The 16930-nt window shown below is 40.6% G+C and overlaps 1 protein-coding gene across 1 annotated transcript in view; it reads right to left on the bottom strand.

The window, feature by feature from the left end:
- Window positions 3130-16930, bottom strand: part of PRIM2 (primase (DNA) subunit 2) — a 308687-nt gene continuing 294886 nt past the window's right edge. Inside the window, exons 13-14 of the mRNA XM_005696179.3 lie at window positions 10964-11032; window positions 3130-3848 (exon numbers count right to left, since the gene is read on the bottom strand). Coding sequence (XP_005696236.2) covers window positions 3627-3848; window positions 10964-11032 — 291 coding nt within the window. The 3' untranslated portion in view covers window positions 3130-3626. The remainder of the gene's footprint in view (window positions 3849-10963; window positions 11033-16930) is intronic.

Genomic DNA, 16930 nt, shown 5'->3' with positions numbered 1-16930 from the left:
TGATACCAGAATGTGAGTTAGGTACCCTTGTGAGAAACACTAACTCTGGGCCAACATCGTCTTCGGAAGCCCTCTCCTAGGCGGTGTCGTGCATTCCAGAGAGCCTAACAGTCAAACCTGTGCACTTGTTCAAAACACACAGCTCACACACAGTGATCCTGCCTGTACATAAAAGGAAGATGAGACACATCAGGGCCTCCATCCACCCCCGTCAGGGGGAAGCCGCGTCTCCCCTGCAGCAGGGCTCTGCCTGCCCATTTCCACAGCCCCTCCTCCAGCCTTCTCTCGCCCGCCCTCTGCCAAATGGATCTAACTAATTACCACAGTGGTTTGAGGCTCTCAAATTTCTTCCCTTCAAGCTGTAAAGATATCCTCAGACCGAGCCTCACGTTCAGAACGGCTGTCAGCTCTCACTTTAATGGGCACTTAAATTTAATGTGAAGCTGATGCCTGTGGAAGACCTTGATTAAATCTGCAAACAGTAGACTCTAACTAAACCAGAATTTTAGAGTTGTTTCATTTCGCCTTTCAAGCTTAAATCCCAGAAGTTTTCTTTTTTTCTGTGCAAGGAATTGCAAGTTTGTTTGCAAAGACCGAGTATCAGTCAGGCAGCAAAGTGTAACAAGCAGGACACTTCTGTGCTTTTAGAGAGAGAAATCCCTCAGCTTACAAGGCCATATGATTTAAAGATCCTACCTTTTCAGTGCTCTGTTCTGCTCCCTCCCTTTCAAAATCTGTAACTGTTTACTTTCACGACTATAATATTATAAGCGACTATATATGAAAAGTTTACTTAAACCTTCCTAGTATTCTTTTATGCACATTGCAATCAAGAAATTTAGACTATCTGGATGGAGTGAGAAATAAAATGAAAGAAATGGACAGTATCTCCACAAACAACGTTGGTGCTCCCACCAGTTGCACATTTCCAACCTGGGCTCGGCTTCTCCTGTCTCTTCTTTTGTCTCTGATCACTGTACAGCCGCTCCTCCTTGAAGAGGTAATAAAAGACGGATGTTAAAAGACTTGGAAGGCTCATGTTCTTCTTCATTGGCTGCTGTTTCGAAAGGAGGTTGCTGGCTTTTGATTTTTCTTTTGAGTTCTTCCTACATCATCTGATTCAAACAGGTCTTTCAAAGAAAACAAATCAAAACTGTCAAGACCTGTGAAGCATGAAAAATAAATTGCTTTTTCCAACTCCATAAAGCACCAGAAAGGCATTAAATTCTATCTTCTTATATAAACCTCTAACCCCATCCTCTAATCTACACGATTCACAAAATATTTATATATTCTTCTGTATAATACATGACAAGAGACCGAGCCTTTTTACAAAGAAGTGAAACTGGGAAAACAACTAATATTTAAGCAAGTGTTATTTTGGAGTTTGACTAGACACACAGAAAACAGTCAAACTCCTGAGGCTGCTGGGTAAGACAGTCCCTTCAGACACAGGTGCTTGCCCTCAGTTGAGGGCTCCATGCTGGGCGCTCAGGCTTCAGGAGAGGAGAACACACAGCAAGAGAGAGAGCCTTGCAAATTGTGCCGAGTATGAAATGCCCTGTCCTGAGGCTCTCACTGACCTACAGCACGAGGCTGCAGCTCAATTTCCTTTCTTGTAATACAATAGAGAGCTGCCTTTCTGTGCTTGGCTTTCCATCACTAACTTGACTTTGGGGTTAAAACAGTACTTGTCCTTAACATTAAAAAAAAAAAAAAAAAAGTTTTGCAGTTTAGGGATGAAGTGGTTGGCAGTCATCGGATATCTGCTGAGAACTATACATGATACAAGGAATAGCAGATGGTTTCGGAAGGGAGAGATTTATAAAGGTAATTTGTAGTGGAATAACACTATTTTCTGAACTAGGTAAAAATAAGTCACAAAGACAAGCAAAGACTCAGATGTATCTCCTTTAGTTATCAGTTCAGTTCAGTTCGGTTCGGTCGCTCAGTCATGTCCGTCTCTTGGTGACCCTATGGACTGCCTTCCTTGTCTGTCCATCACAAAATCCCGGAGCTTTCTCAAACTCCTGTCCATCGAGTCAGTGATGCCATCCAACCGTCTCATCCTCTGTTGTCCCCTTCTCCTCCCACCTTCAATCTTTCCCAGCATCAGGGTCTTTTCCAATGAGTCAGTTCTTCACATCAGGTGGCCAAGGTATTGGAGTTTCAGCTTCAACATCAGTCCTTCCAATGAGTATTCAGGACTGATTTCCTTTATATTTCACTAAATATTCTAAGAAATCTTTGCTCAGCAGCCTAAGATAAAAACCTGATCAGCTGACATTTTTAGGTTCTGATGCTCTGATCCTGTTTAGGACAGACAGTGCAATGTCTCATATGATTAAAGAGGACAAAGGACAAAAAGCGTGCATATATGTATGTGTGTAACTGACTCACTTTGCTGTACATGTGAAACTAACACAACATTGCAAATCAACTATACTACAATAATAATAATAGTAACTTTTAAAAAAGGGATAAAGGGCAAAGGCCCTCTTCCCCAGGAAAAGAGACTCGTGTAGAATGGCATCCAAGGGAGTCGGTGAGTGAGGGTCACATTTCTCTATGAGTGTAAATGCTCTGGTGAGTGAGCAGTGCCCACAGGGAGGAAATACCTCAGATCAGGGCACCACCAGCAGGCACACGGTACATCACCAAAGACAGGCAGGGAGCAGGGCACTAGTTCGGGGCACACCTATGACCTTTCATAACCAACTCTCCTGCTGGCACCGAAACAGGCATTACTGAAAATATGAGTATAGTCACCACCGAAGTCAATGAATCTACCAAACCTACCTGGCAGTTCACAGCAACCACAGAAGCAGTGAGTTGTGGAAGCTGGAGGGTGGGATGAAGAAAGACCTCAGTCTTTACTTAGAACCTTCTCACCTTAGTGATGGCTGTCCCCCCAAGAGAGCGGAAGTGGCGGAAAAGGAATACTATGGTTTTATAAAATAAAACCCTTCTATTCCTTATAACAGTATGAGCAACTGTATACATTCTCTTAATTCCTGAGTCACAACTCACTTCAGTAGAGTTTGCTCCCATTCAAAGGGGCAAAAATTCTCTTGCTAATGCAGAATAACTTCAAATGGTCAACTCAAGAGAAACAGGAAGCAGAAAAAGTTTAAAATTTGGCAATATGTTGAATATTCCAGAATATCACATTAAAACCTGAGGCAAAGGCATAATATGAGTCTCACAATTATATGCAGACATACAATTACATACATTTTGATATTTATTAACAAAGATGGTCCAGGAAAGGTCTGGGCCAACATTACAGTGATAAGTGTTAAACTAAAAGCTGTTCTCAGTTGTATTGTTTCTAGGCAACAGTAACCAGTCCAGAAGGCTGTTTTCTCTCCTAAAAAAGGACTTAAGTCACATCATTCAAGTGTTATATTTCAAAAGAAATACTTCCTCTTCTCTTTTGACAAAGCACAATACACTGGACGTCTTTGTTTTTACCTGCAAGCCTGCCTTCCTGAGAAGCATGTACATGTGGATGGATTAAGGAGGTAGGGCAGAAGGAGAAAGTGACGAAAAAGAAAAAGGCAAAATCGTAAAGTTGGAAATAAAAGCCAGTGAAGGAGACGGGCTACCAACTGCCCAGGAACCATTCATTGAAGCAACTCCTCCAGCTCCTCCAGATCCATGTCCAGAGCAGAGCTGAGCGAGTCCAAAGTGGAGGACGGATCCTTGCTTCTCTGGACACTCGGTTTGGGTTGGGGTGTTTCAGGTTGGACAGAATCCTTCTTGATGTCTTTACCTCCACTGAGGATCCGCTGGCTCTCAAAAAAGAACTGGTTTGGATGACTCAAAGAAAAGCCACAATCATCCACCTGCACAAGAAGCAGATGTGTGTTACAATAATACATATATAACAAAAGTACAAATAAAGGGGGTGTGAAGAACCATCCGGACCTCATTCAGAACCTACTGGACACCTCATTCAACACCTGGACACAGATTCTCCTTCAAAATCTCAACCACCACTCACACGATCTCACTCACAGGGAGCTCCAGCCACCCCCAACAGTAACGCACTGTGAGCGGTACTTCCAGCCCAGACCCCCGCTTCCCCACCCACCTCCTACCTGACACCTCAGACGCTCAAAGGCACGTTAGAGCAAAATGCCTGGCATCTTGTCAGTCAACATTTGTTTAAAAAACAAGAAAAGAAAAGAGGAGGATCTTCCTGATGAGCTGAGTCTAGAAGGATGAGAGTAACAGCTGGGACGATGAGGGTGAGGGCCTACAAGCAGTGGGGCCCCAGGAGCAGGGGACAGAGGGCTGCCTGGAAAAGCAGGAGGTGCGGGCGGGCTGGTGTGCAAGGCACAGAAAGGGGCGACAGGACACGAGGCTGGAAGAGGCTGCGGCCAGAGCGCAGAGACATCCGACAGCTGTGTCAGCAACCCAGACCCAGCTGTGTAGGGTCAAAATTTTTAGGGGTCACTAACATTTCTTAAGAAGGGAAGTGATGTGATTAATATGTGCAATCTTATGGTGGGTTAAAAAGGCTTAGCAGGGGGTTAAAGTTACCATTACAGTTCAAGATGAACCTTCTTAACAAGTAGGCCAATAAACAGAAAGAAGATCTTTCCTGGTAAAACTTACTTGAGAATCCTAAGGTTCTCTGATTCTCTGTAGTTATTGTTGATACATGTTGGACCAATAATTTTATAATAATTCAGTGTATAGCAGATTGATAGTGTACACACTGACTTAAGAGTTATTACCCAGATCATCAAGAATAATTTTTTATCTGTTCCTTTCCTGCTTAGTTTCAAAATATTTACTGAATGTTTTATCTATAATTTTTATTAACAATGGAATCATTTTGTGAACTTCTTTATTATATTGTTTTTCACTCAGTTCATTAAACACTGGGAGATTCAATATAAAGTTTGCATTTTACAAAGTGTTTCATGAAAATTAAGTGTATTTCCCAGCACATTTTCAACCAGTAGGCTTTGCTTTTATAAATAGAGAATTCTAGAGATTGCAAAGATGTAAGGAATCCTTTAAATTGAATCTCCTCCAAGTACAGACTAAGAAAGTGAGACCCAAATGGTTTAGACACAGTCATGGCACTAGTAACCAGTTGTGCCTGAATCAGAATTCAGGCCTTTAGGTCACTTGCTGCTGCTGGTGCTGCTGCTGCTAAGTCACTTCAGTCATGTCCGACTCTGTGTGACCCCATAGACAGCAGCCCACCAGGCTCCCCCATCCCTGGGATTCTCCAGGCAAGAATGATGGAGTGGGTTGCCATTTCCTTCTCCAATGAGTGAAAGCGAATAGTGAAAGTGAAGTCGCTCAGTCGTGTCTGACTCTGCAACGCTATGGACTGCAGCCTACCAGGCTCCTCCATCCATGGAATTTTCCAGGCAAGAGTACTGGAGTGGGGTGCCATACTCTGAAATCTGTTTTAAGGGGTTTTATGCAAGGTCAAACTTATAATCACAGCATTACAAATATTATTTTAGAGATAAACTTGTCTATAAGAATTATAAAAAGCATAGTTGGGTCACTTTATGCAAAAAGAAGCTAGTACCTTTTCTGATCATTAATTACATATTTTCCACACCTTGTTTCAAGTTGTTAAAATTGTCAAAATATCTATCTCAGATATCTATGGAGTAAACTGAATGACTAGATTTCAATGTGGACAAAATGAAATGTGGTCATCTTTGTATTTTATACACCAGGCTTCTCTGGTGGCTCAGATGGTAAAGTATCTGCCTGCAATGTGAGAGACCCAGGTTCAAACCCTGGGTTGGGAAGATCCCCTGTAGAAGGAAATGGCAACCCACTCCAGTACCCTTGCCTGGAAAATGCCAAGGACAGAGGAGCCTGGTAGGCTATAGTCTATGGGGTCACAGAGAGTCGGACACAACTGACTGATTCCACTTTCACTTTTCACTTTATGTTAAGCATCATTTCTTCTCCCCTGAAATGGGGGTAATAGTGATGTCACAGGGCTGCTATGAGGAAAACCAAGGAAATATGAGGATAAAAAGAAAGAGTTGTTGGGTCTATGAAATCTACATTAAATCCTTTGGAAAGATTCACGAAAGGCAAGTTAGTTAAAAATAAAACAACCTGAATTCTCAAAAAGATAGGGAGAAAGATCATACTGCTTTGTATTATCATTAAGTTCTTTTTCCATTTTAAAGAAACATAGACTGGAAATCAGTGGTGGTATATTATGTGTATGGTTTTTGAAAAAAAATGAAATAAAATTCCCATCCCTAAACTACACTCAAACAAAAGATTTTGCCTTTATATCAGAAAATTAGCAAATAAATGACATTCAAATGTTTTAAGTTTAAAATGTAATGTTCTATTTGTATTAGTTGCTTAGCTGTGTCCAGCACTTTGAGACTCCATGGACTGTAGCCCGCCAGGCTCCTCTGTCCGTGGAATTCTTCAGGGAAGAACACTAGTGGGTAGCCATTTCCTTCACGAGGGGATATTCCTGACCCAAGGATTGAACCCAGGTCACCTGCATGCAGGCAGATTCTTTACCATTTGAGCCACCAAGGAAGCCCAAAATGTAATGTTAGGTTACATTTGAAATGTAATCCGTTTTAATTAATATTTTTATTAACCAACTAAATAATGCCAAGGGTACTGAAATGAGGGCTGTAACCAAGGTTCTGTGTGATGTCATGTTTCCCAACTTTCTCTCTTAGGTCTGCAATCGCCCTTTCTTAACTCATTTTGTTAAATAAGCTAATTTTACCAAACATCTATTAAGATGCCTGATAGCATGATGAACTTATGAAGAGTTTCCTTCTGTTTACTAGACTGTATTTCTTCTAAGATGGGGTATTTCTTTTGAAATTTTTCTTTCTTTCACTTTTATTTTTGGCTGAAGGAAGTTATCGTTCATCCTGTTCAGGTTCATAAAACTAGTTTTAGGGAGGAAGGGGAGAAGCATAAACCAAATAGAATGAAAATAGATTTTACTTTAAATCCAATTAGTAAAAAAAATAGAGTAAGAGATTTATCCACATCAAAATCTCCCACTTCACTTAATGCTTAAAAGTTAGCAGTTACTTCCTGTGTGTGGTGGTGGCACTCAGTCATGTCTGACTCTCTGCAGCCCCATAAACTATAGCCCTCCAGGCTCCTCTGTCTGTGGAATTCTCCAGGCAAGAATACTGAAGCAGGTTGCCATTTCCTACTGTAGGGAATCTTCCCAACCCAAGAATAGATCCTGTGCCTCCTGTGAAGCCCCATTATTATTCATTAAAAAACAAAACGGGGTGAGATTCAGTTTGCTTCATTCTATATTTGGAAATACTAAGTGAGAATTTTCACAATTTTGTTTGCTGTGACTGTTTTTCTCCTTGCCTTTTTTCTTGTTTGGTTGCTATTGGTGTATTTTTCTTTGTGGTTAATAATTTTTTTTTATCATTATGTTTTCTACTTTCTGTTAAGTATTAAGAGAGGGAAATCCTGTGGCACATCTTCACTCTGTCCTATGATCTCGGAAGTCCCAAAGCAAAGATCTAACAAAAGACGAACAGAACAAAGTGGTGGGATGGAGACCTTTATAGGCTACATTATAAATTTTGAGTTTCATCTTAAGAGGGATGGGGAAGGCTTTTTAAATGTTTTTAAAAAGCACGTTACTGAAATGGTCAGATTTCTCTGTTTTACAAGTGACCTGGCAGCAGTGTGGAGGAGAAGGAACTGGGCAGATAAGTGTGCACCTGCTGGGGAAGGAGTCAGGAAGCTGCTGCAGTGAGTGATACACACAAGAGACAGTGGTGGCTCCTGGCCCAGGGTTCTGACTGATCCCCAAAGTGATCTTGAGTGAGGATTAAAAAGCTTAAGTGTACTTGGTGTATCCTATTTAAGACTGTAGTAAAATGTGTGATAGATTTTAACAAGATTTGTGTAGCGATCTCTTACAGTGAAAAGGAATTATGCTAAGCTGTTTGGAAAATAAGTATCCAGAATGACTCAGTACCTAAAGAGACTTATTTCTAAAGAAACAATTTTCAATTAAAATCCAGAGTTTAATCTACACAAAGGCCTAGTGTTTTCATTTACAAACGGAGTATGACAAAATTTTTAAAAAATCACCACAATATAAAATATTGCTCTTTAAAAATCTGAAGAAAACAGATTTCAAGCAGGCCCATCTCTGATATCTACTAAGTGAATCTCTCTCTAACATCTGCTTTGAATCAGCATGTTTTGCACACGATGACCTTCACAGTAACAAAGGTTTCATGTATCTGCTGTAGCAAATGTGGATTCTGAAGGAATGGAAGCAATACTGTTTTACCTATGGGATGTTTGGGTTTTAATCAAGAGGTTTTCAATGACAACTTATAATGAGGCAGCTGGTCTTGCCCAAAAAAGCCATATGGAACCATCACAGCACTGCTGTAAATGTTATCAGCTAACTGGTTCATTTTTAAAACTTTCATTAAAGTGAGTTTGATCACAGAGGGCTCAAAAAAAATAATCACAGGGTTTTTGGGGAGAGCAGGCAGAATGACAACAACATGACAATAAAAATAGATTTTGTTTTTAAATTAAATTAGAAAAAATAGTTAAGTGAAGAGAGAGATTCACAACAAAAAATCTATAGGGAGACATTTAGTGAATATAAACAGCCTTTTTATCCCATTGATTTATATGTGGTTTAAAGTAGATTTTCTGTATGTGGGAGGATTTAGACATGTGTCTTTTTAGTCTCTTCATTAATCTGAGGCAAGTTTTAAACATTGGCAATAGTAGTAATACTCTTATAGGAATAATCAATAGAAGAGATGCTACAAAAGCAGATCTGAGAAACACTTCTTACTTTTTAGCAATGTCACAGACTCAGTGTTAAACATAATTTTCATATCTTCTTAAAAAAAGAGGTTACATAAGTTGACCTTAATTTGTCAAAGTTATAAGGCCTCTTAATTAAAAAGGTCCACAAATAATTAAGATTTAAATTAAATTAAAATTTTCAAGTTAAGCAAGCAAATTAAAGAATACAGTCTATACGGGAAAGAGTTGTGCAAGGCTGATGCTGAAAATACCAAACATGTGGCTCATCTGTTGAGATTCCTATTTTAATAAAACTGACGACAATTTGTTGTTCACTACTATATTGACATTTAGTCCTTTCAACTTTGTAAAAATAAAATTTTTATGCTTTTAAATAAAAACACTATTTTCACCAGTTAGGTGTAATAGTAAGAGGACTGGACCCACGGCCCAGGGCAGACCAGGATTCTGTCTCCAGAATTCTGTTTCCAGACCTCCCATGAACCAGCTGTGGTCCCTCAGGCAAGTCATGTTGAATTACTAGGCCTGCTTATTTTTTAAAGTAAACTGTGAAGGCTGGATTGTGAATCTAGACAGGAAAATACTAATGGCCTCCACAGTTGTTATTACAAATGCAGTTTCAGGTGCTCCAGAACAGCAGTCAGGATTGCTTCAAGAGCTCCTGGTGAGGGCTTTGACAGCCTGTTCAAATCCAAGCTTCACCCCTTAGGGCTTTAAGCCCTCAGACTCTCTAAGCTCTGACATGATGGGGATGCAGATCGGGCTTACTCTAGCCTGCAGTGTGAACCAAAGGACCAATGTGTCCAGAGCACTAAGTGCTGGGCCTGGCACACGTGAAGGGTTTTGTAGGTGTTGGCTGATATTATTCAATACTATTATTGTTTTCATTATTATCAGTGATGTTATAAGATATATTTGTCCTATAAAATTTAATGTAAGAAATTCTGCAATTATATAACCACAAAAGAAAAATGATTTCATGAAAACCAGAAAACATAAAACTGATTATAAAACTTAAAGTACAGTGTTAGCTGATGATGAATTCCATACATGTAGCATCTTTTTTGGCAGGATCATGGATCCTTCTGAAACCTGATAAACACTAGGCTCCAAAAATGTGCAGTATGTACTTAGAGAAAAAATGTTTCAAGGGTACATGGCCCAGGTCCATTCTTGGCTTTCTGTCCCATGTTAGAAAGCCATGATCAGGACCAGTGACTGCAAACAGGGGTCTGTGAGCTAAGTTGACCTGCAGACACGTTGTCAGCCTGCACACAGTCGCAAAACTTGTCAATGTTCACATCTCTAGCAGTGTGACTAATTCAGTGGTGTTCATCCCAGGCAATTTCACTTTTCTGGGTTATCTACCTTATTCCTGCAGACCTCTGAGTTTGTGACCTAAGCATTACACCTCTCAGAACCTACTAGCAGGCCTTTTGTACAGGAGTCTGGCAAGAAAACAACCAAACACATTTCCCTGACTCCCTTGCAGCTTGGGGGTCCACTGCATAACCTAGGGTCTGCCATGCAGATAAACATGAGACTAAGAAACAGACTAGAGTAACATGAGGGAGCAGCCACAAGTAAAAGCATTCCATTTTCTACAAGGAAGACGGCAAAAGCCTTTGGTTCTTCTGGACAACAGCAGCCAGCATTCCAGACCTACTCTGAGGATTGGGTACCTAAGGCCTGAGGGTCCAGTCCAGCCCACCATGGGCTCCTATAAATAAAGTTCTCCAGGGACAGACACAAGCCTGCTCCTTCCCACAGTGTCTAGGCTGCTTCTGCATGACAACAGCAGAGAGGAGCAGCTGTGACAAAGGGCACGTGGACCTGTCATGACCAGGCCCTTTACAGAAAATCTGCCAACCCTTGGTCTCATCCATAGAAGTGGAGTGGTGGATGGTAGCCATAGTAAAGTAAGATTTTCTCAGAATGTAGTTTTTCTTAGTTACACTATTGCTGGTTCTGCAGCATCCAAACTTAGTTCCCTGCTCCTACTATAAACTTTATAAGCAACCTCATGTTGTGTAATAAATCTCTTTTCCCTGAAAACAGCTGGAGTGGTTTCTACTGCTGCAGCAAAAACTCCTAAATGAAACACTGAGTAACAGAAGACAAAGGATAAGGTTATAAAGTTTAAAAATTTACTTACATTATGTGTCATCTCAAAGAACTTCTGACAGGCTACCTGGTAATGTGTCCCTTTTACTAAATCCAAAATCTAAAAATGAAGGGAAAAAAGAGAAAGAAAAATTAGAAATTAATTTTCTTCTAAACCACTGTAGCTCCTGCTTGCTGACCTTTTCATAATCTTCATTCCAGACAGGAAATGCATTAAATCATGTGGCACGTTGTACCCTGCAGCCTGGGCACTGTGATAATTTTGACATTATACAGTAGCTGTTTAGGTCGGCATTAAACCACTGATGATAAGAGATAAGAAGCGATCTTTTTGACTTACTGACTGTGAATTTCAATAACTTTACCTTGACAACAAGATGAAAAGAAATCCCAGCATTATGATTTTGACAGTTATCAGAATATCATATTGCAACACATCTTCCAAAATTGTAAATATAAATCTAGTAACTTAAATGGTTGGTGCATGAAGCATCAAGTATACTATTTAGATTTTTATTTTCCACATTACCACTTTGTACAAAAATAGTATAAAATACAGCTGTGTGCCCATCAGGAAAATCTAAGGTAAACCCTCTGGATGAGTATCTGTAGAGAGGGAATGCTTGTGCCTTCAATCAGATTTGTCCTTTTTGAAATGAAGTTATTTCTAGTAAAGCTCAGCAAAATGTGAGAGTAAACAGTCCATTCTGAACACCTATTAGGAACATCATCCCATATTGTGTAAATACAATTTGCTTCCCAATTCCACTTCATGTAACTTCTTCAGAGCCATGTAAACTCCCATCCTTATCAGCAGAGTGCAATGCCAGCTGAAATTTGTAAGTTTTCATCACTTCTCCTGACAAATAAAATATATATGTGGCCTGTTCATAAAACAGTACAATGCTGGAAGTAAGAAATAGCCTCGAATGAAGGAAAAAAATAATTCTGGAGAAATGTTAATTTCTATCCTTTTTCAAAAGCATGAACTTCTTATCAGAAAAAGAAATGTAAGTGAAGTCTCAAATTCTCGCTGTCCTCCTTACTGCATATCGCTTACATCTTTTGACAGATACAAAAACACTACAGCACAGAACAAGCAGCACATTCTACTGACAAGAGTGCACTTAAAAGAACGTTTTCTCTGACTGTCTTACAGGTTACATTTCTAAATTTCAGGTCACCTTTTACTAAATCCTACATGAAAGAACTGTGTAAATGCCAACCAATCACAGCCCCCAGGATCCTGCCTGTCTACCCATGTGACCTGTCCACTTTTCTTGAATTATTAGAGCAAAATGAAAAACACATCAATTTAAAATGAATGACTGTAAATCTTTAAAATGAAGAAAGTCACAAAGGTTTTAAAGTAATTCAAACATTCTGAGCTCATATTTGCCAATGTTTTTACACATAGATAAGTCAACTGTGCTGAGATGAACTTGCAGTTGAGAACTGGCAAACATCAGTGATACCAAGGTGTGAATGTCTGAGAATTATAATCTTGGAGAAGCAAGGACTTTAAATATAAACTTAAAAAATTGAATTTAGATTAAAAAAAAATCATACAACAATCCTCTTTCTACCCCAATTCCTACTCCACTCCAGAGACCAGGCTCTTCCTTAATGAAAACCATTTACTTTTCCTCTTTTATTTCATCTTCCTATGAAGAATTTTTATTGAAAGTTTTCTTGCAAATTTATAAATAAATCATTTGCCCATCTGTCCTTAAACAACTTCGCTGACTGTGCAGCAGCACATTTGAGTGGATGAGGTTTCTGCCCATCTGTAAAGGTGCAATAGGGGAAGAGGTGATAGTGTTTTTCACTGGATGAACTGTGTCCCAAGAAGAAGAGTGAGGGAAGAAGACAGGTAACAAGTGACCAGCCTGGGAGATGGTCAGTGAGCCAGCAGGGAAAGCTGAGAGAAAGGTGCCCTGAGGTGACTGGGGGGATTATGAAGAAATAGACCTTCCCAGAATAGGGAAGTCTGTCTGTGCTCAGTTATGTCTGGCTGTTTGTGGGTCCCATGAACTGTAGTCTGCCAAGCTCCTCCGTCCACAGAATTTCCCAGGCAAGAAATACTGGAGCAGGTTGCCATTTCCTGCTCCAGGGGATCTTCCCAGCCCAGGGATTGAATCTGCATTAGCAGGTGGGTTCTTTACCACTAGCACCCTGGGAAGCCCTAAGGGTGCCTGTCTACTCAAGGCCATTTAACTGTGGAAAGAATTAAAAATTGAAAAATCTTATAGCTGAATGATCTTATTTTCATTGAGACAGTTTTTCCTTAAAAACTTATGTGTTTTACATAAAGATAGAAAATGTGAAACATTACTATTCTATTTTTTGGCAATTTATTTTTTATTTTATTTTTAAAAAATTTTAGTTGGAGGATAATCGGTTTATAATAATGTGCTGGTTTCTGCCATACACATGAATCATTCATGAATCATGAATCAGCTCTATGTTATCAGTTCCATGTATACATATATCCCCTACTTCTTGAACCTCCAATCCCACCCCTCTAGGCCATCATGGAACACCCTCTGAGCTTCCTGCACGATACAGCAAATTTCCACTTAACTATTTTACACACAATAGTGTATATATGTCAATGCTACTCTCTCAATTCATCCCACCCTCTCCTTCAAGTAAGTCAGAAAAAGAAAAACAAATATTGTGTATTAACACATACATGTGGAATCCAGAAAAATGGTACTGATGAACCTAGCTGCAGGGCAGGAATAGAGATGCAGAGGTAGAGAATGGACTTGCCACAGCACAGTAAAGGTCAGGCTGGATCATTACTATTCAAATAAAAAAACAAACAAACAACTAAAAACATATACTTTAGTTTCCCGTTATGATCTACATTAAAGAGATACATGAAAAGAAATGCAAGGGTCCTGGCACTGATGGGGAAAGACTGAAGGCAGGAGAAAGGGACGACAGAGGATGAGATGGTTGGATGGCATCACCGACTTGATGGACATGAGTTTAAGCAAGCTCTGGGAGGACTCTAGTGAACTGAACTGGGCACTGAGTGAAGTCTGGTTCTCCCGCAGGAACGGGAGCGTTGCTCTGAGCACAGGTGTGACACAAACATACACATTTTCCCAGGACAGCCTGCCTGCTGTGCCAGGGGCAGGTAGAGAGGGTGAGCTCACAGTGGGAGTCCAGGGGACAGCTGGGGGGAGGGGGCTGGTCTACAGCAGGTGCTGACCGTCATGGGCGGGGTGGGGGGGAGGACAGCTGCTCCACGTGAAAACGCTCCACCACAGCACTATATGGTTTTATATACTTCATTCCTGAAATTCAGGGTCTTAGGAAGAGCTGGTCTCATTCAGAGTTTAAATGTTTCATGTAGTCGTAATTCAAGTGACCTTTCCTACAGTGCTAAGTTTTAACAGAAGAGTCCATGCCCCTGGGCTGTGGACAGATATGCCTGACTTATAGCCAGGCTACCATGAGCTCGAAGAGATGTTAACTTCAACCAGAAGTGCTGAGCTTTTCCTTGAAGCTGAAATTTTCTTTTATATTTTCTCAAGAAAGAAGAAATACTGGATATGGTAATATTTTATAGTGTCAATGTTGAACATACCTAACCATGTTATTTAAAAATATGCTTGGTGGGTGAGACAGGTACACAGCAAGTTAGTTCATTATATGCTTGCTTACATATTTTTTGTGTTATCATGTGTTGCATATTGAGAGGGTAACAGGCAGGAAGGCCAGGGGTCTCCAAACGGAAGAAATAGCCTGCAAGTGTCAGACATTTTTATCTCTCTCAAGTGGCAGGAGGAAACAAACTAGCAATATTTTCTCCTTCTCTATACAAATTTAAAAGGAGGTTTCTCTTAAAATACTCTGTTGCCATAATGACACCTGGTTTCACCTGAAGTTCAGTTCAGTCGCTCAGTCATGTCCGACTCTTTGCGACCCCATGAACCGCAGCACGCCAGGCCTCCCTGTCCATCACCAACTCCCAGAGTTCACTCAGATTCATGTCCATCGAGTCAGTGATGCCATCCAGCCATCTCATCCTCTGTCTTCCCCTTCTCCTCCTGCCCCCAATCCCTCCCAGCATCAGAGTCTTTTCCAATGAGTCAACTCTTTGCATGAAGTGGCCAAAGTACTAGAGCTTCAGCTTTAGCATCATTCCTTCCAAAGAAATCCCAGGGCTGATCTCCTTCAGAATGAACAGGTGGTTGGATCTCCTTGCAGTCCAAGGGACTCTCAAGAGTCTTCTCCAACACCACAGTTCAAAAGCATCAATTCTTCGGCGCTCAGCCTTCTTCACAGTCCAACTCTCACATCCATACATGACCACTGGGAAAACCATAGCCTTGACTAGACAGACCTTAGTCGGCGAAGTAATGTCTCTGCTTTTGAATATGCTATCTAGGTTGGTCATAACTTTTCTTCCAAGGAGTAAGCATCTTTTAATTTCATGGCTGCAGTCACCATTTGCAGTTAACTATTCTCAAACCTAGAGATAACCAATGCATTTCTCTTATGGAAACGTTTATCTTAAGCTATGCTAATGTACTATGCATTTACCCCAAACTGTCTTCAAGTCAGTTCCACCTCTTGGTTCAGAACCTACTTGACAAACCAGTATGTTATACTCAGATATTGTTCCCCTAATCTATGTAAATGAAACTATTTGTATGGTGATCTGCCCTTCTTCAAGATTCAAGTTAATCATTTTATGGCCCAGAATGAACCATTTGGTGCCAAGATTATCCCAAAATACATCTTATGGGTGAGGGGCCTGGTGCCATTCTGAGTTTTAAGACATTCCTTTCTTTTATTAACAGACTGCCAGGGACTATATAACATCCAGCTGAAGACTAGCAGCGGGGTACTCTTTCTGCCCCCTTCTGATGCCTATGTCAAAAGCTTTCTCTATCTCCTTTATACTTTAATAAAACCTTATGACACAAAATCTCTAAGCGATCAAGCCTCGTCTCTGGCCCCAGATTGAATTCGTCTCCTCCAGAGGCCAAGAATCCCAGCATCTTTGTGTGATTCAACAACAACCTTTCAATATGATATTAAAATTTTTTAAAGAAAAAACATTTTTTGTAGAAAAGCCAGAATGAGGATGTAGTCAGGCAGCAGCACTTTCTGGACAGTGTCTGTCTCGTTGAGCTCCTGAAGGGCCAGCTCGCCAAGGCTGGGCTCAGAGGCAGGGCTGGCCAGAGTGGGAGTTTGAAAGAACCAGAGAGAGAGACACACACTCACAGGGTGAGAAGCTCTACCGGAGGAAGGAGGGGACGTAAAGAGACAAGAAAACATAAACAGGAAGATGAGGGAGGCAGGTGGGAGAAGAGTGTGAAAGTCCCAAGCAATGGGTTCACGGGACAGAGCCCACAGCTGCTCTGCATGGCCTGCCCGCAACTACGCTCACCCAGCAGGGTCATGAGTCTCCCCACTGCCCGGTCCTTCGGGAAGAGACAACGCACCACAGCTTCCTTATGGACCAGCATCAGTACCAAACAGTCCTTTAAGAAGGAAACCAAATCAGGTGCCAATTCTGATGCCTACGCTAGAAGTTTCTTAATTCTGCTTTAGAAAAATACAAATAATCTGAAGAATTGTATTAAATAAAGGCTTATTTGAAAACAAAAGCTTATTATTTAAAGAAAAATTCTAATGAAGGTCTAAGAATATTGCTCAAATGGCAATTTGAGTTTGGTTTTTAATGTCAATATTTCCAGGCTAGAGTACAAAACGTAAAGCACAACAATCATTCTAGTCTACTTCATCAGTAGTCAGAAGGTTAAGAAAAATTAAAAGGAAAAGCAATATCTTACTGTTAGGGGAAGCACACTGATTGAAACCGCCCACCCTGGCCAGGTACCATAGTAACCATTTGCATGAGTTGTTTTAGGACAGGAGATCCTGATAAGGGATAGGGAACTAATAAGCCACCACCATCAGGAAGAGTTCAGGAAAGGTCTAAAGGAGACACTGCGTGTCCGTCCACTTCCCA

The sequence above is a fragment of the Capra hircus genome, chromosome 23, assembly GCF_001704415.2.
Source record: "Capra hircus breed San Clemente chromosome 23, ASM170441v1, whole genome shotgun sequence".
Lineage (NCBI taxonomy): Eukaryota > Metazoa > Chordata > Mammalia > Artiodactyla > Bovidae > Capra > Capra hircus.
Note: the sequence above shows the minus strand (reverse complement) of the source record. Positions and strands in the feature narration are given on the sequence as shown.